Source organism: Rhodnius prolixus, unplaced genomic scaffold (assembly GCF_049639745.1).
Source record: "Rhodnius prolixus isolate KJV_2025 unplaced genomic scaffold, Rpr scaffold_1, whole genome shotgun sequence".
Taxonomy (NCBI): Eukaryota; Metazoa; Arthropoda; class Insecta; order Hemiptera; family Reduviidae; genus Rhodnius; species Rhodnius prolixus.
This window is the reverse complement of record NW_027411581.1, coordinates 12,437,834-12,460,416: the sequence shown is the minus strand read 5'-3', so window position 1 is coordinate 12,460,416 and position 22,583 is coordinate 12,437,834. Positions and strand designations below refer to the sequence as shown.

Genomic DNA, 22,583 nt, shown 5'->3' with positions numbered 1-22,583 from the left:
TTAAGTACCCGCACCTTTTCTTACGGTCCTACCACAATATTCTCTTGAAGGCCTTCACCGTTTTCAATAATACCACACAACATTATACGGCTTCAATTTCTTAACTTTCCGGACTTTCAAGGACAAAATCACGTGTGTACTTAAGATGAAAGTCACGCGTGTATATTTAGCTGTCACATTATGTGAATAATTTTTTTTGTGTATATTAATCGCACATGTACCGAGAATTTGATCCTAACAAAACTCCTTCTATGGTTACTTTTACAGAATTAGCTTCCAAAGATTGTTTTGTCGTTTTGTGTAAAACTTCTTCTTACGTCCTGTGGCTGTTCACTTTTATTTGAAAACATTATTCTAAAAAAAAAAATTATAGTGAGATATTCTGTATTGGCAACGGCTACACCATTCATGGTCATACTTCTTAAGTAACATCGTCAAGAGAAGGTGTCCACAGCCACATCTTCAGAGAACTTGTGGCGTCCAGCTCTCAAACGAGCGAACACAACGAAGAGCTAGTGTGAGCAACAATTTGTGCTTTGCAAAAGCCCACTGGTAAAGCTTAGCCCGAAAATATGCTTTATACATTTGCCCTCTTAAATTCTACAGAAAAGCTCTTGATTCTTAAGGGAGCCACAATAAATCACTATTCTAGCTTGTAAGCTAGTTTATTTCAACCAAATTTATTGTATTAATGGCAGACTGCCATTGGCAGTTAAATTTCAAATTCCCAGTTTGTGCAAATTCGTTCTTTTAAAGTTCAAGGAAAATGTCTAAATGTTTTGCAATAGGTGTAGTGTGAGTAAGGTCTAAGAAATATTTTGGTACTCTTTTTTGACTGGGCATCATTATTTTATAAATTTTATTTTATTATTGCAAAGCATTGACTCAAGGAACTATTTAATTATATACTTTTAATATTGATTCAGTTTAAAGATTCGAGACTGATCAAGATTCAGTAAGATCAACTAAAAATATTACCCAAAAAATGTTAAGTATGACACCTGTATAAAGGGTTGTGAAAAGCAAACTAGTACCTTGTTCTTTCGTGACGAAGGCAACATTGATTCTCTATTTACTCCCACTTCTAGAGAGAGCAATACGCGCTGGTCCAGATAGGAGTCTTCTTGGTTTCCCTAATCGAGCTGCTCTTTCTTTTGTTAGAAATTATTAAACTTTGTTGGAAGATGTGCCGTGCTAATTGTTATGACAAAATGATCACCAAACTTTAGGAACTTATAATAAATTCCAGACTATCTTTGCCGTGCAACTGTGTGTGTCACCCTAGCCCAAGATGATTGAATAGTATAATGCGCTCTTTATTAAGTGGTTAGCTACTGATGGAATAAATCAAAATATAGGAAATTATATAGTCCTCCATGTATTTCAGTTTTTTGTTTTTCCAATATTTGTGTTATATTTTACGAAGTTTTTATGGAGTTAGGCACACATGTTGCAAAAGAAATGGAAAACAAATAGCAGTACGACTCTCCTGGGATATTGTCCAGGTAATTTCCTTTTTCTAGAATCCATTAGTTTTATTTGTAAAGAGATAAGAAGAAAATGATGACCGCTTGATATCTGTCTCCCTAATGTTGTACATAGAATCATCTATCTCCCTTAACTGTGGTCCATCACAGATCATCCCCTCTCCAATGGCATTTATTTAAACTATCTTTGCCATTACTTTTTATTTCATATAGTATTATTTCTAAATTTAGTCAAGTATGTAGACCATTCTTTAAAAGATTAAAAAGGTTTCCAATCCGCATTCATATTTGTTAGTTTTATCTGAAAGCTTTCAATTAACAGAAAAGTATTAAATATCCAACACCAAACACTTTGTTCCCAGTGAGGAATCAAGTAAGGTAATAGCATTTTTGCTGTTACTTGTCCTTTTCATTGAAAACAGTTTGGTTAATTTAGTTTTTTCTGTAGGACAACTTACTTTTACATTTTTACATTTACATTTAACATATTCACTGTAATAAGCCCCAAAATTGTATTCTGTATTCACTTACGCCAAAAAAAAAGAACCATAATTGGGAGTAGAGGGACTTACTTAAAACATCTTTTACTTTCGTATTAAGATGTTTTTTAGTTTGGACAAACTATAATCGTCCTGAGTAAATAAATAAAGTCTGGAAGCAGAGTCATTGAGAAGATGGAAGAAATTCCAATAAATATCCTGTCCGGAATGCAATTATCTGAGGAAGATTTGCCTTCCTGGCAAGTTACCAGGTGCTGGAGGAGGATACGCTGCTTTCCCTGGAATCCTCTCGGAATCGTAAGATTTCTCCCATTTGGAGCGAAGTGATTAGTATCAATAAGGGGGACTCAATAGATCTTGAAAGACTCCAGAAGATTGAAAAAGTGTAAAAACATTAATAAGCCGCAACTTCTTTTCTGGTACTCGGTTGTTACTCATCAGATAATTGCTAATTATAATTTCTGGGTTTTCGTCCAGCTATTGGCGAGTATACACGTACAAGTGTTGCAAAGTTGAATTCTGCTTTAAGATTTGGGGTTTAGTTGTTTATCCAGTGTTGATGATCTGATTAGATAGGCTATTTCTTCTTTTACTTCACGTTCAAACCAGGTTTATATTAATGCTTTCTAAAAACTCCGTTTTAACCACACTTAATCAACTTTGTCCAATACTTTGCCGAGTAAGTTCTGGAGGGTGCCAAATATAAGATATTGTTTCGTTACTTCTATTAAACTGTATTTAATATTTAATTCTTATTCTTCATAATTCCAAAAAGGTTTGTCCATTTGAGTTAGTTACGGTTTTGAAAAATCTATTTGTTATTATAACCAATATTTCACAAGGCCATATCACATCGCAATTTTTAAACCCGCATTGAGGAACGTCTTTTTGATTTATAAGTTCTATAATATAAGTTTATAATTCTACGTAAATTAATTTTGATTAAAATGTTCACTGTATTTTATTAAGAAATGGGTCAGGAATGGGTTTAGAGTTCTTAGTCAATAAAATAATTTTTTAACGTAAATTCGGGAACTTTTCACTAGTTGCTTATTTTAGTTTGTACAAACTATAATCGTCCTGAGTAAATAAATAAAGTCTGGAACAGAGTCATTGAGAAGATGGAAGAAATTCCAATAAATATCCTGTCCGGAATGCAATTATCTGAGGAAGATTTGCCTTTCTGGCAAGTTTTGTTGATCTACGCATCATTGTTTTTTTTAGCAGTTGTTAACAAATAAGCTAGAATATTGAATGTATACAGAACAGACATAATGAGAACTCAATAAATTACCTGGATTTATCAAACTATGTCGCTTAGTTTCTGCTTGCATCTAATAATAATAAAAAAACTCAGAGCATATTGTTTTCTTAATAATTTGCAAGATATAAAGGAAAATAACTGCTGAGTAAAAACAAAAGTCAGCTGAAGAAACAAAAGTGTTACAGTTTATATTTTTTCACTCTCAGTTGACTGGAAGGTTACATAATAATTATGTTTTAAAAATAAAGTGGTGATTCAGATACGCAACAGTGATTGCAAACCATTTTTTTAAATCAGGGAGGTACCAGTCAAACAGTTCAGGCTTCTTTTTAAGGATTTGTGTGTGGGATTATGTGGGCGATTTTATTAAGATTTCTTTCAAGTATATTCAAGCTTTAGTCCTGTATGAGAGTGCAGTGTACTGTCTCATTTCTTTGTTTCTGTTAAGTTGAAGGTGTTCGTATCTTAAAAAAAGTATCGGAGAGTATTTATTAAAGTAAACAATTATTTTTTTGTAAAACTTTTTAGAATTTATATAACCTAATGATGCAATAATCTACATTATTTCAACCACTTAACCAAAACCTGTATTTGTTTTTTTGTTTAGAGTTCGATCAGAAGAGACTCGTTTAAAAGATGTCACAAAAGCGTGGCAACAATTTGAGTCACATTTAGCAACTTTGGAAGTTGCGTTAAGAGGTGATTCAGAAACTTTACGTTTACTGGGTGAAGCTTTACAAAAAGAAGAAATTAATTCTGGCAAAGGAATTGGTGTTGCCGGTCAACCAATTGGTGCTGGCGGTGGTGTACCCCAACATTTGGCCACCTCCGTCCGAGACTTGGCCAGGTTACTCTCTGAGGAGAAACATACCACCACGACTAGTGGAACGGTTGGTCATATACAGGATGAACAGGTAATGGAATACTCAGTTTAAATTTTGTTTTACTTTTAATGAAAAATTTGTCAAATATCATTTCTTGCTCTTCAGATCAGTGACTAGTAACATTTGTTTGAAATACGTAGATCCCTTTTTCTTTTGCCTGAAAATGTTTCTAGTCGGCAACTTAGTTTTCTATATTAGATATTGTATTTCTTGCAGTTTTGAATCTTTGACTAAGGGTAAAGAATATAAACTCCTGGACATTTCAGTTAAAGTTGTAATACTATTTTTAAAAAACCCTAGCAGATGTTAATAGACAGACATCAACTTGCCTTTCGCAGAAGTAACTTTCCTTAAATGCTATTCTAAATTGAAATGTCGCTCATTGTCAGCTCTTCTATTGTTTTAGTATCAAGAAATCCAAAAAAAATTGTTTTTTTTTCTTTCAATTTGAAGAATGCAGAGCGATTGAATGAATGAGTATCAGTATACAAAGGTGTTTTCATGATTGCAAGTTCTTTTCGAAAGTCCCTTTTATTGTGTTCCCATGGGGTCTTGAGTGATAACTTTTCAAGCAGAGAGAAATTAGATAATTTAATGCAAAATAATTGCCTGGTTGTTGGGTCTAAATCAGAGAAATCTCGGCCCACATTAACATCTGTTCAAGTTTCTATAAATACGTTAATGATTAAAACTTAATAATGTCCTTTTAATAGTAGAACTTCAAGAGTTCCAACCCAGAAGTCTGAGAAAAAACAAAATTTCTGGACATAGTAGGTTTTAGTACTAAGCAATTTGGGCCCTAAATGATGAAGCTGTCTAAATGGGAAAGAAATATTTTTTTTGTCCAGTGTCACGCCAGTTTCCGAACCATAGTAAGGGTAGAAGGCTGAACTTGGCTACTTTTGTTCACAGTTCTATTTAGGAAATTAGACTTTCAGCTACTATATTTGCCTGCCTTCCGTAAACATTGGAATTGATTGGTGATGCATCAACATTTATAGTTAAGCCTTGTTTTTTAAATGTTCGTTCATAGTTAACAAACACTGTTTTTTTGCAAACTTATGACTTTAATATTTTCACAATGAATGCCTGATGGGAGAATAAGCAAACTGATACTTCTTATAGAGTCCGCTAGAATGTGCTGTACGTACCTCACTGAGATGACTTCACTTCTGTTTCTTCCTTTATCTATTTCTGCCTTTCAAAATACATATCTTCAAAATTATTAAATAGTTATTATTTTACTGTATTCTCAGCTCTTAGTCGCATTACGGAATGATCTCTTAGAACCATTCATGTTTCAGAAGAGTGTTTATTTGGAAATTGGTTGAAACTAGTGAAAAAAGAATCCATATAGAATAAAGAATACCTCATGACACAAAAAAAAAATTTTCAAGTGTATGTGAGTGTTTGTGTTAAGAGAAAATTGCAATAACTGAAAGTCTGATAACTCAAATTTGATATTCAATTTTGGGTGTTCCATTCCCTTGCCATGGTAATAACTGGTGGGGATCCCATTCTGGGATCGGTTTATCTTACAAATTAACGGACATATTTCTTTGTATTATCTTCAAATCAAAACGTTCAAAAGATTTTTTCTAATCACAATAACGCTCCCATTGTGATTGATTCCTAATAAGATTTGATTCATAACTGCAGTAAATTTTATATATATACATATAAATGAGTCTTTCTACTCCATTTTTTTTTTCATTTGAATAAAAGTTCCATTTAAAATAGGGACATAAGCTCAATATGGTTTGCGGCTATCACTCGCTATGCCATATAACATAGGACCTTCTTTTTTCTTCTATTTTAATGTAAAGTTAGGGTTGTGTTGTTCCCCTTTTTTTAAAGTCAATATTGACCCATTGTTGTCAGGGCACTTCAATCTCTTTATTGCAGATGTTACATTGGTCTTTTTAGGGCATAACAGTAAGATTATATCTACTATGTATTGGTCATTTAGATATCCATTTTGATTTGTGTGAGATATTTGTGTATTATTACATTTCGGAGGATCGTAGGGACATTGATAGGGTAAATTTTAAATCACGTATTTTTATTATTTTATTCTTCCGGCAGTGTGTGATGTTTGTGGAACTCTTTGTTGCTGATAATAACAATTAACCCCTTAACGTTAACTCGAGCGCGCTAAATTGGCCAAACTGTGCACACTCGAGATAATTCGAGCGGCGTTGTACTTTTATGCTGCTATAATTTTTCACACTCGAATATAATCGAGAATTGAAAATAATGTGAAAGCAAAGAAAAACAGTAGTTTTATTGATATTTATCATTTACATGGGATAGCAAGCTATAACACTTACTCGTACTTAATCGTATAAAATATAGCGGTTTTTTTCAAAAATACTGTGCATTAAGGGGTTAATAAAAATCCACTGTAAAATAATTGAGAATTTTTTTTTTTCAAATCTTAGTTTCTTTCAAGTAATTGCGAATTTGGTTTAATGTAAAATAGATAAAATTGATTCTCAAAGTAGGCAATAGATGAAATAAGTTTGAGAACCTCTCGGCTAGATCCTGCCCCCTAACAGTTTCATCATAGGTTCTCTATGGTGTAGACAGTTTAAGAGTCCAGAATCTTTTGATCTAACATTTTCCTAGACAATTTTTTAAAAAAGAAAACGTCAGTTAGGTGGGTATTTAGTGGATAAACTTTAAAGAAAAACGAAGCAGCCGTTTTTTTAGAGAAAAAGAACAATCCTGGAAAGATGCACTTTGCCCTTCAAGCTTTAAAGGACATTGTTACTATCTATAGATACAGTCAAAACGTGCTTAAACCCATCGGGCTAGAGCATGCCTCTTAACTCTCTGTTTAACATTTGAATCAATGGTTCTCAACGACATAGATCGTGCACAGTCCAAAGAGAACTCTGTAAACTCACTTTGAAATAATATGTGTGCTATTAATTATTCTTGTTGTCATAGACTGGTTATGACATGACCGCTAGTGGTGGAAACTACTCAGATTCTGGAATCTCGGATTCTGGATCTGATGTGGATCTGTCTGAAAGGGAGAAGAAGTTAGCAGCCCTGAGAAGACTTGTCAGACACTTAGATACAGTTCTAGCACCAGGTTCTGCCGCCATTGTTAATATGGCTAAGGTATGTTGCATTGTCATTTTATATGTAAAATTAGTATTAAATATTCAATCAGTTCGAATATTCTTTTTTTGTGTAAGTATTACAAAATTAATTAATTAAATAAAATTCAATTAATGTTCTTCTTTCTTTTTTTGCAGAGACTGGAACAAACAGAGAAAGAATTACGAGGTCTTCAGATGACCTGTAGAGATCTTATAGTTAGGACGGCTGTTTGCGCTGATGCGAAAAATTCAGCATACTGTTTACTGAATGGTGCTGGCACGAATCATGAGAATTGTGCCTCACATCAGCATTGCCAACAGAATGGAAATGCTAAAAATTCTTACCTTAATGGACATGCCTACAGGTGCGTTTATTTTTTTTGTTTTTTTTATTCTGAATGATTTTTCTCCAATCGGGGCAAAATGAAAGTTTGCTCAATGAATATGCGCTTTTTTTTAGAATCTCCAAATCCTAATGCATTTTACGTAGGTTTTCTGGTCGCCCTCCAGCACATTTTTCAATTATCACAAACATCAAGCCATCAAACTAATTAAACTTTAGTTTAACAACTAAAGTTCTCCGCCGTATTGTTAATAATTCCTATTATGTGTCCATAAGCTCATCCTTCACAAAGACTACACATATCCCTTTTTTTTCACTGTCCATTCACGATTCCTCAATTTCCACAGAAGCTTATCCTGCCATCCCAATTAAACAGCTCGAACTCTTGCCTCCCATAATCCATCCTGATAATCTACCGCGACGCCTTAAAAGCGATGTTGGCCTCGTGATTCCCTATCCTAAATAATTTCATTCACTGTAATTCCTGAGAGTGTCAGCACTGGCTTATTCCTCTCATCCTGTGACCGTACGGTTGCCTTGTGCATCGGCTATGCCAGGCCGCTTCCGTATTATACTTATACTTGATACGAGATGATAGTTATTACGCAATCTCAGTCTGTACTAAATAACAAAACATAAAATTCAAATTTGAGTTGTGAAATTGAAATTTACTGCATACTATTCTTTCGGTGCTCCAAATTCTTAATGTACACAATCATATTTACTAAATTACACTATTTAGACAAAATTTCTTCCTCAGTTACGAATTTCTTCACTTCCAAAGTGAAAGGGGGTAATGATAACAATAATATCGGCACTACAGCAGATTACTGAGCCTTGGCTCTTCATCCCGCTCCCGCCAGTCATCTCTGTTAGTTACAGCATCCTTCCAGTTTCTTACCTGGAGCAGTTTGCCTGCATCTTCACTTACGCCATCCGTACATCTTAATTTGGGTTTACCTACTCGCCTAACTTGGGTGTATATCCTCCTCCATGTGCCTTTTGGACAGTTCCACATCTCACATCATTAGCGGCCCCGCGCCTCTGAGTCTGCCAAGTTTGTTCGTTTTAAAAATGTCCGCTTCCTGGAAAAGATACTGTAATTCCTGATTATTTCTTATCCTCCAAAACGGGCCCACTCGGACTGGGTAGTTCTTAAAAAAGGAGATAGTTACTAAAAATGTGATAGAAACAAAAATGGAATGTATAGTTTAAATATTAAAGCAAAGAATTGAAGCCCACAGAATACTGTTGACCCCATCCTGAATGCAGTAGCTGCATTCAATAATTGATTTAACATTATTTGGTGTGCAACATATGAATGTAGAACATTTGGGCTATGATTGATCTTTCCACATGACTCAACACAAAGTCCAGGAAAAAAATAAATAAAAAAGTAGAAATTGTAGAGAAACGCCGAGCACTACCCAAATAAATAATGTCAAATTAATAAATAATAACTCGTCTTACAGTGGGATATTACTTTGGTTTGTGGGTAGTAGCCCTCTATTTTGTTGTGGAGAGAAGTACGAAAAAAAATACTCTCAAAGAGGGGTGGGGTGTGAAAACTTGTATTGGTTTTGTAGGGGGTTGTAGGAGGGCAGTGCGGTAGTGTTAGGATTTGCGTCAGACTGGAGGAACACAAAGCTACAAGTACTCGGTATAGGGTGATGTACCATTTGTCACTGTTAAGCAAGAAGTTACTGAGAACGACCCATGTGCGCTCTGCAGTATGTGATTTCTTTTTTTTTATTTCTTTTTTTAGTTTTGTTTAGAATTCCATCGTTCTCATTTCTGTGCAAAGTAGTATGATGCACATCTTTTTATATGTCCCCTGTGTGTTCGTGCATCCTTTAGTGGAGAAATATTAGAGGTTATCCTGACAAATGACCACAATCGAGGTTTCCACCCTCTTCGTAATTATAGAATAAATATTTTGGCAAAGCCAATGTGCATTACAAAAAAAAATTAATTAAACAGTATAATACAAGGTGCCACGTTTTCTAGGAATAATTTGTGGAAATCTATATTTCTATAATATTTTCGTTGTTTTTTTGTGAACTCAGAAATTCCAGTCCAACAAATTTAGTCGTGTATACTCCCTCATCCTGCAATTCAGAAGGATTTCGTCATACTTTAAATTTTTACTAAATTTTTGTTGAGTGGCGCTCCAGAACAAGAACAAGTAGTTTTAAAAAACGGTTTGTCTTTATAACCCGAGTTTACACTTTTAAAGAATAAAAGGTACCGTTCTGGAGTATTCTCACTTGCGATTCCTCTTTCAAGCTCGGGACTTTTGTTGCAGAATCGCAGTAGCAATAACCGCAATCCCTTCTTGAACAATTCAAAATGCAATTTCCTTGAGAAAAAAGGTTAAATGATTGTTTGTAAAGACGCGAAAAACTGGTAACTGAAAAGCATAAGTATAATTTTTATTTGTTCTCAAGGTACTACCCTTTAAAAATGGAGTATTGATACAAAATTATTACATAACATAAAATAAGTGAAAACTAAAGACAAAATATACTTACAAAATAAAAGACAACTAAAAGAACTAAAATTTTTAAAGAAAAATAAAATGCTCTTTAATTTTCAATATTAATAATAAATTTTCTAATTTTTAACGCAGAGACCACAAAGTAATACAAGTATAACTGAAAAGTATAATTATTTATTTTTTCTAATTGCAACTTATTGTTAATATATAAACCATGTTAACATTGAATAAGGGATATGGCTATTATATTATAGTGCTGTGGGGGGGTATAGTGATACTTCAAATTTCAAAAAATGGTTGCCAAAATGCTTCAAATTTCAAAATCCCAAGGGGGTGCAAAGTCCAAGGGTCTCTGCAACTAGACCAGAGGCTCTAGTATCAAATAATGTGCAGTGAGGAATGTTTTAATAATGACAAACTAATTATTCTCTTAGGGTGAATGGGTGGAAAAAAAAATGGTTACTACAAAGAGATATTTTTTAGATATCCTTATATAATTTTTATTTTAATTTTTTTAGAAGTCTAAAAAAATTTTATTTTCAAACACGGGATGGTTTCAGGAGGTATCCCAGAAATTGGGCAAACTAATGTTTAAGTGGATGCATAGTTTGTAAGCCACCTTTCTGTCGGACACTTAATAAGTAGAATGAAATGAATTTTAAACTAACTCCTTGGTTAAACCGGTACCAATTTTAGTTTAATTTTATTTTAATAGAGGTTTTCTGAGCCTCCTAGTTTGTTATTGAGTTTTCCCGCTTATAAATTGTAAAAAACTTTATGAGTTGTTCACAGCGTCAAATAATATTGAATATGATATTTTAAAAATAAATGTTCGCTTAGAAACCCATCTTTTATCTTTTGTGTACTTAATCAGTTAAATGTCAATCTGATTGGTTCCCAAAATTGAAATTAGTCTTTTATGTTAATTGCTAAAAAATAAGTATCGGATATTTAGAAATTGCTACATAAATTCTTTTTGATTCATCATACAGTTTTTTACTTGTTTTTATTCCTATTGAACTGCTTACAAATTGAAGCACCTCCTGATTCTCTGGGGAACAATTGAAAAGAGTAGAAAAAGTGGAAATAAGCCCCCATATGTTTTTGGTCTCAGCTGTGTAACCAGCCAGTTTTTGCATAATACAAACAAGACAGTTAGAAACAACTTATTCCTACTCAATCTTGCGTATGTGTTGCCTTGTATGAAGTTAGAGAAGACATACGATGTACCACTGCCTTTTATTGCCGGCGTATGGCAATAAAGAGGATAGAAAGATGAACTAACCTTACTGAATTGGATATAGTACACTCAATTGTTCTTTGCATAGACATTACATTTTATTTACGTAGTCAAACATTCGTTATTACTAGCTAGGTATCTTTAAACAGGGGATATACTCGTAAATATTTGGAATATACACGACGGAATTGATGGAATGTGCATTTTAGCCCTCTTCTCATGTTCTCCTAGAGGCAATGCAACAGAACAGATCTGCATTTCAATATTGCACCATTTTATTTGGTTTCTTAACGGTTATTTTGTTCGTTGAGAAGTTAATGCAATTCTCTTTGCAACATCTCTACTTTGGCCTAACTCTTAATAATCTAAACTTCAGTAGCAAACGGGTACAATGAACACTTCTACGCTACAAGAGCATTGGAGTAATAATAAATTTTCTCTTAAATTTAAGAGAATATACTGTCAATGATTGATTTTAAGGTGATATTTTATTGGATGAAAGTATTTGGAAAACCGAAGCAACGTTTTCATTAAATGAAAATCTTTTTCTCTCAAACACACACATACTAATACAAACTGTATTTGATGCTTAAGAGAAAAATCAAGTGTGATTACTGACACAACTTTGTTTTACTGCAATTGCGTAGTACTGTGTATTACAAAGTTCTAAAGTTACTTTATTTTACTGGACGTTAAATATGTTGTATTTTCAAATTATATCTAACTCAATCCATAGCGTACATTCCGTAAAATTGTAACAAATTAAAATTTTTTCTTAATTATATGTTCGAATAGCATTCCTTCAACTGAAACCATTGAAGTGTCACTTTTAAATTGATATTGTAACTAAATTTTATCCTACTATCTAATTAATATTAATAAAAATTAAAATTGTTACTAAAATTCCGTTAGTTACTCAGATGGCCAAAAGTGTGAATCTCTTGAATGTCTACTTTCTTAAAATCGCCTTATAAAACAAATTAATAAAACTGCTTTTAGATCGTAAAACTTATCTTGAAAACCTATTTTTTAAGGTTCTGGTGTTTATAACTTTAATGAAGAATTTCCTGTAAAAGTGTTTACACATAATTACATGAGAAATTTTTCTGTTTAAGTTGTATTAAGATGCCTCAAAGAGCTAAAGTAAGGGCCCTGTAAATTAATTGGGAAATTTCTTGCATCTAATGAAATCCGTTATCCTAATTGATGTAGGAATTTCTTACCTTATAACTAAGGAACGGATTTTTATGTATTTAAAAATGCCAAATATTTAATTAAAATATGCATTTATTTTCGTCAATTATGTGGAAAATATGTGATTTTCTTAAAATATTTTCTGGAATATTTAAGTCAAATGGACATTTTTTTTTTATGAAAATGGAATTTTTTGGGTGGGGGGGCAAGTTATAATTATTTATACAAGAAAAGAACATTTTTACAATTTATAATAATTTATTAGGAACAAAATAATTTGTTTTTACAAGTTATAATGATTTATACAACAAAGAACATTTTTACTATTTATAAAAAGATGTGTTAAATATTCAATTTTGAAAACTTCACTCTTCGAAATTGTTGGCAACCACATGAAATCTTTATAGATATCTTCCAGGTAGTTTTTCCGCAGAGTGCTCTCGTCAGGCATTTTTTTCCCAATATAGGTCTCTAAGAATCCTTTGAAATGAGGATTTTTAAGTTTGTGGAAAGGGATATCTGCTCTAACCAAAGCCCGACACAGATCTGTACTCAGAGTAGACTTACTTGATGATGGAGATGTAAGGAAGGCTTGATAGGACGTCCTCTCTTTATTTCTGTTTTTATTCTCTATGTGCGATCTGGTGGCAATATGTTGGATGGCTTGGGAACGTTGAGAGCAAGAAACGCGCTTGTCACAAGCTGTGCAGTACAAAATGTCTCCATCACTTCGAATTTCTGCTGGAAACTCGCGAAGATATTTAGCAACCAGTTGTTTGTTTGAGGCCGATGTTCGTGGCATTTCACCCAAAAAAGAATACACTAAGTGACCGAACGAAATGAATTGGACACTTCAACGAGCGAGCTAAAAGAACAGACAACGTCAGACAATTTCAAAGAACTAACAAGTGCCCGTCACTGTTTAACAGCATTCTGTGTAAATTACAATAACCATTGTACCCACTGTGATTCACAGCCCTACAGTCTGTGGTTCACAGTTCCTGTCAACCACCTCCCAATTATGAAAATATGCCCAAAATGAAAAATATGTACATATTTTGATTAAATATGTAGAAATATTTATTTATTTTAATCAAATATGTATAAATATGCGATAACATCCAAATATGTGGAAATATGTGAAATAAAAGTAGACTCAAACGGCTTAAAAAGTGTCATTATGAATACTTCTAGTTGAAAAACGTCTTTAAATTTCCTAGAAAAAAATATGTAAATACATACGAATCCGTTCCCTACTTATAACTGCACAATGACGTGCCGCTCCTCAGTTCATCTTGTTGCTTTAAAGCAAGAACTGTTGCGTGATCATTCCTTCAAGAATATCTTGACCCTACCTCACTTTATATTATGTTATTTTAATAACTTGAAGATATATACAATTTTACAGAAACCATAATATCTGAGATATTGATATATTAAAATTCTAATAACTTCTGAACGATTGCATGATATCAACGCAGACAAACTAGTGAATATAAAGTGATCGAGTGTTGTGTACGGTTATATAACGTAATAGTGGTGTTTATTTCCTAACATAATACTTCACGTATGTTCCTTGTACATGCGTAGCGTCACCCACGCCCCTTGTGGCGCCACGTTGTTTATTGTTGTGGCTAATTGTTGTCCTCGGTGGTGCAGGGCACAGGTCAAAGGCCGCTTTTCCTCTTCAACTTCCTCTTGAGTTCTTCTTCTTTTTGTCCTCTCCAAGTCATTCATAGAACTGACACACACGTCTGTAAATAAATATACAATATATTTTATCATCATAATCTTCGTAGGATAACTAATTGATATCGCTTTGCCATATCGTAGTCGTATTTATGTCCATTCTACATCGAAGGAGTTTAATTTGAAACAGCATGTAACACTTAGAACCATCATCCTTTATCCTTAAATATAAACCTTTCCTTTCACTGTTTGCCCTTTAAATATATCAAAACTGTAAGAATGCGGAAGGAGATATTTAAGTAGAATTGCGTTGGAAATTTTTGTTCGATGGAGCTCTTACTTTGTGGCCAGCGAGTGGTTTGAAATGTGTAAACAGAGGGATATCTCGATAAATGTTTCATGTACAGGATTTTAACGGGAAAAAGTGTCTGCAATTTGTTTACAGCAATTTTTAGAAGAGATTTTCTTTTCACTTTCTAACAAATGACGGTGGCGCTTAGTTTTAAATAGTTATTTGAAGTTATGAATGGCAAGAAGTTAGAAATGGCAGTTACCTATGTTGGTAAAACGTTCATCTGACCGTCGAAATGTTTAAAAATAACTTAGGCTCGACTTTAGAGAGTTTTTCTAAAAAAACAAACAAACAATAAAAAGTCAACAAAAAGACTGAATGTTAGTTACTACTGAACACCATTTAACAACATAAGTTTTCACTTTTTTTTTCTTTTTTTAATACTTGTTCACTGTCTCAAATTAACAGAGAAGGGAACTTAAGAGCGACTACTGCCGACAGTAGTTCCCCCCCTATTTGTGTGGAAGTCTTAAGTTTTAACCACTAGACGCGCCGTCTTAATTTTTATTACCATGTTTTGAATGCAGCAGTAACCGGCAGCCTTGTGTGAATAGAAATGGGCCGATTTGTTTGGGTTGCGCCGTGCCCGGTCCTTGGAAAGAAGTGTACATTATTATAACTTGTCTAGAAATCTTTACACCAAAGTATACCTTAGGGATAGAAGTTCTGGGAGAATGGTTCCCCGTTCAGGATTAAGAGACAATCTGCTGGTTTTCCACTTTTATTTTTCATTTATTATCATTTGCGAAGATTTAGTTTATTATTAAAGATGTCCCCGGGTTGGAGGAGGGAGAATACGTCATTAAAGAGTTTCATTAATGGCTGTTAGTGGCTGTTGTTTAGTAAAGGGTGGAAATATTAACGGGCTGTAAAGTTATTAATATGTGTTGTAGATTAGTTCTCTTTAATAACAGCCTTTAAGGATTATGTTTGTCCCTACGCTCAAACTATTATTTACTTTAATGGCTTGCAATTTACATTTAAATATTCCTTGAAGTAGTAACTAAATGTACATTAAAAGTTCATCCAGTTCTAGTACATTAAAAGAAATCCTTGTTTCGTATTAGAAAGGGCTTAGGAACAAGACATCCTGACTAAGGAACAATTCACTCTCAGTTTCTCTGTTCCACAACCAAGTGGTTAAGTCGAGGTTTGGAACTTGTAGACGAGGTCTTGAGCGTGAAAGATTATTGCTTTATTTTCAAATTACCAGGGTAACAAATAGCTTTTTTTTTAATCATACCATCTCTTATTATGATTATCTGGCCAGGAATGGAGCTAACACTCCTTTCATCGGTCCAGAGCCTGTCCTGGGGATCACCAGGGGTTCGGTTCGTGCGGCTCTCAGAGATTGGATCTGGAGGGAGCACGAGAAGAACTGGGTGATGTGTCCTGGGGTTAAACACAGCAAGACCTTGATGCCTTGGCTGTGTAAGCAAAGATCCAAAGAGACCCTGTGTTTGGGCAGAAATCAGATTACTCTGATTACAGGCCTATTCACGGGGCACGGTAGGTTTAAGAAGCATCTGCGCAAGGTGGGGCTTATCAGCACGGAGCCGTTGTGCAGATTATGTCAGGAAGAGGAGGAAACGGCCTCTCACCTGTTGTTCGATTGCGTTGCAATCGAACGTTTGCGCTATGAAACCTTTGGAGCGTTGAGGCCGAAGGAGATAGTAGCGCAAAAAGAACTAGTAAGGAAAGTCCTCAACCTCTTTAGTAGAGGAGGGTTCGCTTACTAGAACTAAGAAGGGGCTGGCACAATAAGTCTTCTGTGGCTGCGGTGCCATGGGGCATAGGTCCCGTCCCGTCTATTATCTTCATCTTAATCTCTTATTATATTGCTTAAGATCTCTACATCTAATTTTTACTTAATTTTGTCTTCAGTATATAGGTTTATCATAATAAATTGACTTTGTAAGAAACGTTTCGTTCCAAAACGCCTGGGAACCTGGAATTTCCATTTTCTTCCGACCAATGTGGTCTTAGAACCCCTCATACAATCATAGTGAGCTATAAAGCATCTAAATGGTTGTCTTCTCATACAAATTTAACCTTTCTAAAATGCACTAAAACATACACATGTACATAACTTTATACTACCTAGTACATTTTTATCTCCGCATAACCCCCCGTATGAATTCACGATAATGCCCCATTACACTTACATCTGTACACAATGCAATCCTCTGCAACTAGCTGTGCCACTTATTTTGCATATTTTACCCTCCGCTTAGAGTATTCCCCCTTTTTTAAACCTGCTAGCTTATTTATTTACTTTTTTTCCTGATCCTTCTAACTTATTTTACGCTTTATTTAATTTTTGCTTAGTGTATAGTAAAAAAAGTTGTTGTTGTAAACGCAGTTTTGCTTGATAATTTGCTTGAAAATAGCCAAAGAATTGTCTTCTTTTTGTTAATATGTTGTACATTTTGCTTAAATTTTGCTTGGTTATTAGCACTCCTAAATCTAGTATTTATCACCAGACTAGGTCGTACCTAGTCTTAGATAGGCACTATTCTTCTGTTCGGTCTGTTTAATTTGGCATCTGCCCGTCTGACCTGGTCCAATGAAAGAAGTTTTATGTTTTTCGTGATTTTCTATAAAATGGTTCTAGAGGTTTTATTAAGAAAGTATTTCGAAGACCAATCAGAAAGTACCTTGAAGAGCAATCAGAAAGCACCTAGAAGAGCAATCAGAAAGTACCTAGAAGACCAATCAGTTTTGTTAGCCCTGTTATCCTCGGAAAAGGTTTGGTGTTCTCTCTAAAGTGCCACAACTTAAATTTCGATCAACTGTACCATAATCAAGGGACGTGACATTGGTTAATCTATGTTCAGAACAAGTTTACGAATGTTTTTTTTTTTTAACCTACGCCGGTCTCCGGCCTTGCGGCCACTAGACCCCGCGCAACCCAATAGAGCATCGCTGCCTGGCTATATTTATTTATTTACTTTAATTTATTTATTTTAATTTATTTATTCAGGTCTTTAACCGACTCCCGAGCGCCTGCCAAAGCAGAACACTCCTCGAGGTGCTCGGCATCCATTTCGTCTTATCTGCATAGTGGACAAATGGGGGTGTCAAACACACCGATTCTATGCAGATGCTTAGGAAGGCAGTCATGCCCGGTAGCCAATCGAAAACATGCAACTGCCTCGGTCTCTTCTCAGTTTACGAATGTTTCGTACATATGAACTGGACTTTTTTTTAGGGTTAGACTGGAGAGAAGTTTATGTTAAAATTTTACATCATGCAAAAAAAAAAAAAAAAAGTCTCACAATTTCAGAATCTTTGGAGGATTTTAGAATGAAACCTCTAATTTCTTGTTTTACTTGATTTGTTACAGGAAAGATGACGAAGCGGACGGTAAGAGCGGAGGTTGGTGGTTATGGCGGGTAATCCGTGCCGGCTTGCCATTCCAGTTGGCGATTATGGCCATATTTTGTATAGCATGCTTGCTAGAGCCACAATGCTGTGATTCCATGAACAATCTCACACTGAGCATTACACCACAGATCAGATACATGAGAGGTCCTCCACCTGTTTAAAATATTAACAGTAGTAATCGAACGGAAAGTGTTTTTCTTTTGCTCACCTTTAGCTAGCCAGCAGCCAGATGACTACAAGAAGAAGGAAATATTGGTATCGATGCAGCAAAGAAGGTGTCTTTTACATTAATATTCTTCGATCCTCTTTCTTTTTCTAATAACCGCTTTCCCTCCTCTCCTTTCAATATAGACCCGATATTGGGTGGGAGATTGTTGGCCACCGTTGAAGGGATCAGAGTTCCGGTGGAAAGGCGTATTTTTGAACGAACATTTAATAGGCATTGGTGTGCTGCATTTTGTCTTAATTTTTATTCTATTTTTGTTGATACTTCGTTAACATTAACGTGTCCCAAATTTTTATAATAATTATATTTTTTATGATTAGTTTTTTTAAACAATTATATATTTGGGCGTGTTAGTCGTAAAAGTTAAGAAATAAAAAGTAAGTAGACATTTAAAAGTAAACTACTTAAACCATTTTTGTTTTTTTAAATAATTTATTTAAAAACTGAACTAAAAATAATTAAGGTCTACTGCGGCTTAGTTAGTTGTGTGCCAGAGCAATCTTTCTTCATAGAATCGAATAACTACTTGTGACCATCGCTTCTAGTTCCATTTGCACCTGCTAAATGGTCTTTTGTCGCCATTTCATGAGGAACTAGCGTCAGTTCGTCTCTTCGTTCATTTTCTCAGCTTCCTATCTTCACAAAAGGTTGCTGGTTCAATTTCAAATGTTTCCTGTGTTTACATTTAGAATTCTTTTTCTTTTTCATCTGATACTTTGATATCATCTTTCCGGCTTCTTGCTTAAGCATTTTCACCTTTTTTTTTCTCATCTTTCTTCTGTTTCGCACTCCTGCTTCTCTTTGCTAAGATCACCTTCCATATTACTTATTTTTTTAGTTCATCATTCATCACTTCTAATCACCAAATTCATCTTCTATTTCCTACCTTCCTTATTCTGCCCTACTGTAAGTAAAAACTACTGCAGGTTTAAGTATTTGAAAACATTTAGAAGGTTTATAAGGCAGTCTCGGATTGCGATCGCTGTGGCGACTAGCGTGAGCGGGGACATCCAGTTTCTCTTCAATAACGAGTAACTTGTGACAAAATCAGAAGAAACTTGGCAGGCCCATGTACGTGCAAAAGAATCCTAGAATATAGTTGTTATACTATTCTATGAAGGTCTACTACTGATGAACCAAATGGAGAAGAATAAATTTGAAGAATTTAATAAAAATGAATGAGTAAATAAGTCCTTAGATGATTTCCAGGTTTTTTTTCTCCCTTATTTACTTTTAATTTTATTCATTTTTGTTTTATGTAAGTCAACAAGCAAAGATTAAAGGTTTATTTTTTGTGTTTTTTTTTTAGCAAAAAAGTGTTGACTGTAATTTGTACCTGTTTTTATAAATATTAGAAAAATAGATTACAGCAATTGATTTATTTTTTTGTAATTTTGTTTTCTCGTCATTTTTTCTTTACTTTTCCAATTTTCTCTCTTTTCTAGAAAATTTTTCGGGGGTTTTCCAAAAATATTTTAGTGATTCTTTTGTTTTCATTATTTATCAAATTCTTTGATTTTTTCGATTTGTTTTTTTTTTTAATTTTCCCATTTTCAAGGATTATTTAAAGAAAAATAATTTATTTGACATTTAATTGAATAACGAAACTTGTATGTGATATAGTGTACCAGTTTTTATTTTAACATTTCTAATTCTTTATTTTTGTATATTTGAAATACTAAAATGAATAAAAGAAGCGATGTGAGTGTATTTTTATTTTTACACAAAGTATGCTTTTTGAAAGAGAAACTTTTAGAAATATCACTGCACAATTTGTGAATAGCACGGTTTTATTTTGAAAAAAACCAAATTTATTTGAATAAGTTCTCAAATTTTAATTTTTACATTACATTATTATAATAAAACATACAAGCATTATGTAGTAAAACATGTGAAAAATAGTCTTAAAAAATAACCCTGTTTATTTTTTTTTCTTTTTTAATTTTAAATTATATTAAAAAAAGGTATTTTTACTAGAAATCTTGGAAGTAAAGTTTAAATAGTAAATAATGGTCACAAATTTCTGTAGAAATACAAATTTTTAAGTTATTTAATGGCTTCCAGCTAAATATCTGTATTTCTTGCAGAACTTGTGGAGTAAATAAATTCCATTTAATGACATCTCAAGCCCAAGACATCTTCTCAGATTTGTTTACCTTGGTGTGTCTCACCATACCCGGGAAAAATAATTTTGTTCAGTAATTTTTGTTTTATACGCTATCCATGTTAGTTGACGTCAGACTTTTGACAATTCCCTTCATTGATTTTAGTAGATTCCGACCGAGTATTAGATACATTCCTTCACAGTATTCCTCACAGAATTCTTTCGATGTTTTTTCTCTTCTCTAAGTTCAGAGCTTGCTCATTCCACAGACAATAATGTCAAAGCTTAAATTGCATATGCAACTAGAGTGGCACGGGTTAGTAAAACCCATAAGTTACACTCTCCGGAAGAACATTTCAGCATTTTTTTTTTAGTTTTTGTGGCAAAATAAGCACGTAGAGCCAGCTGCAGCGATCGTAACCCCCAAAGGTTTGAGGTGGCGGAAAATTTGGTCGCCATTAAACCAAACTAAAGGATTTAGCCGTAGCAATTTCATATCTCCTCTAGCTTTTGATGGATTTTCTCCTTACGGTTTTTCATGGAGACTGTCTTCATTTCGGGTACGATTTTCTTTGCTGCTTCTTCGAATCTCTTGGAAAGTTACAGCTCGAAACATTTTCATCTTGTCCTCCGAGTGTGCCCTTTGCTGAATTAGCATGGTTGTTTAATAAATTATTGCTATTTTAAGCTACATTTTGTAAAAACTTACCCTTCTATTGTCCTACTAGCTCTGATTCAAAATTTATTTTATTTCTTTGGTATCCACAGAGTTTAATGAATTATTCTGGATCTCTTAGCATTCGAGGTCCCACCCAATGTTTATATCTGACTTTTTGTTGAATGTCGGTCTGTAGTCAACAAACAAATGGGTAACGAAGCATGACTAACTCTTAATGTGTTTCGTAGCGTTTCCAAAACAACCTTCATCTATCCGCTCTCAGAGACAATAAAATAGATACATGTGTTAAGTTAGACATCCACATCACAAAGGTTCAGAAATACAGATCCACAGAATTTTTTTTTTTTAATTAATTTTTTTTAATTAAAAAATAAACCTTTTAGTTTTTGTTACCAATTGTTAATTTTTGTTTTTTTATTATTTAATTTTTGTTAATTAATTGTTTTGAATAAAAGACACATCTTTTTTGTTCCTTATTTTCTTAATAAAGTTAACACCTCAAGTGGGGAATGTGTCTTAACATATTTTCTTAATTTTGAAAGATAATAAGGCGCAATTAATGTATAATAAAGTAACTAATTAATAATACTTAAATGACACCTAAGTGCTGGGAGATTTTTATTTTTTTAGAAAGATTTTCTTGATATTTTGTAGAAATGTGTTTATTTCTATTAATCTCACTTTAGCCTTTATTTTAGCTATTCTATTTAACGTTTTTCTTATTTCCTCTCTGTTCTATTTTCTTAGTATTTTTATGTTGTCAGTTATCTCAGGAAGTAGTTAGTATGTTTATTTTATTAGATATCCTTTCTCTCCTTATTCACGGTAACATATTTGAAAAAGAAAAAGTTTCAACTCATTTTATATTTATTCCTTATGTTTTTGTCAGTTATTAAGATTATAAAATATATTATTATTATTATTATTTCAATTTTCTTTCTTTGTTTTTTAACGGTAGTTTCTCACATTCGGCCTACATTAGAGAAAATAGAAAAGTTTAAGTTTTCAGTGGGGTTTGTATTATTTTAATTAGATTCTTTTACTTTGTATAAATATTGTCTTAATTTTTTGTTAGACATTTCTAGGAATTATTCGTAGAGGAAAAACTATAACTTTAAATTGTTATATTAATTACTTTACTATTAATTTTCTCTATAATTTTCTAATTTCCCAACTGAAAATAAATATATACATATATCAAAATTTAATAACAAAAATTAAAAATGTAAAACAATAAAAAAAAAACTTTATTAAATCATTGTGTATTTAATATCTTTAAAATAAGGAAGAACTTTTAAGGTAACTTTTTATTTTGTATTTAATAAAAAAAAAAAATGTAAAATTAAGGAAGTAATAAAAAAAAAAGTAATTTTACTTAATTCTAATTTACCTTTTAATACCTGCTTCCCTTCTTTGGTCTTCAGAAATATAAGTAATTTGACATCAAACTAGTTTGGATGGAACTAAGGAATAATACAAATAGTATTTTGGGTAGACTCTTCAGCGACCCGAAAGGCGTTTCCAGTGTCATTGGAAGAATTTTGCTCCTACTAAGCCTTCGCAAAGAACTGAGCACACAGCTTTACCAAATTGATTGAAAATCTCTATTAACTGGTAGTACTGACGA

At 33.3% G+C, this 22,583-nt stretch overlaps 1 protein-coding gene across 1 annotated transcript in view; it reads left to right on the top strand.

The window, feature by feature from the left end:
* The window catches only part of klar (klarsicht), a 337,779-nt gene extending 315,656 nt beyond the window's left edge, over positions 1-22,123 (top strand). Inside the window, exons 24-27 of the mRNA XM_074129074.1 lie at positions 3,859-4,165; positions 7,088-7,264; positions 7,402-7,610; positions 17,907-22,123. Of these exons, the coding sequence (XP_073985175.1) occupies positions 3,859-4,165; positions 7,088-7,264; positions 7,402-7,610; positions 17,907-18,108 (895 nt within the window). The 3' untranslated portion in view covers positions 18,109-22,123. The remainder of the gene's footprint in view (positions 1-3,858; positions 4,166-7,087; positions 7,265-7,401; positions 7,611-17,906) is intronic.
* Positions 22,124-22,583: the final 460 nt, after the last annotated feature.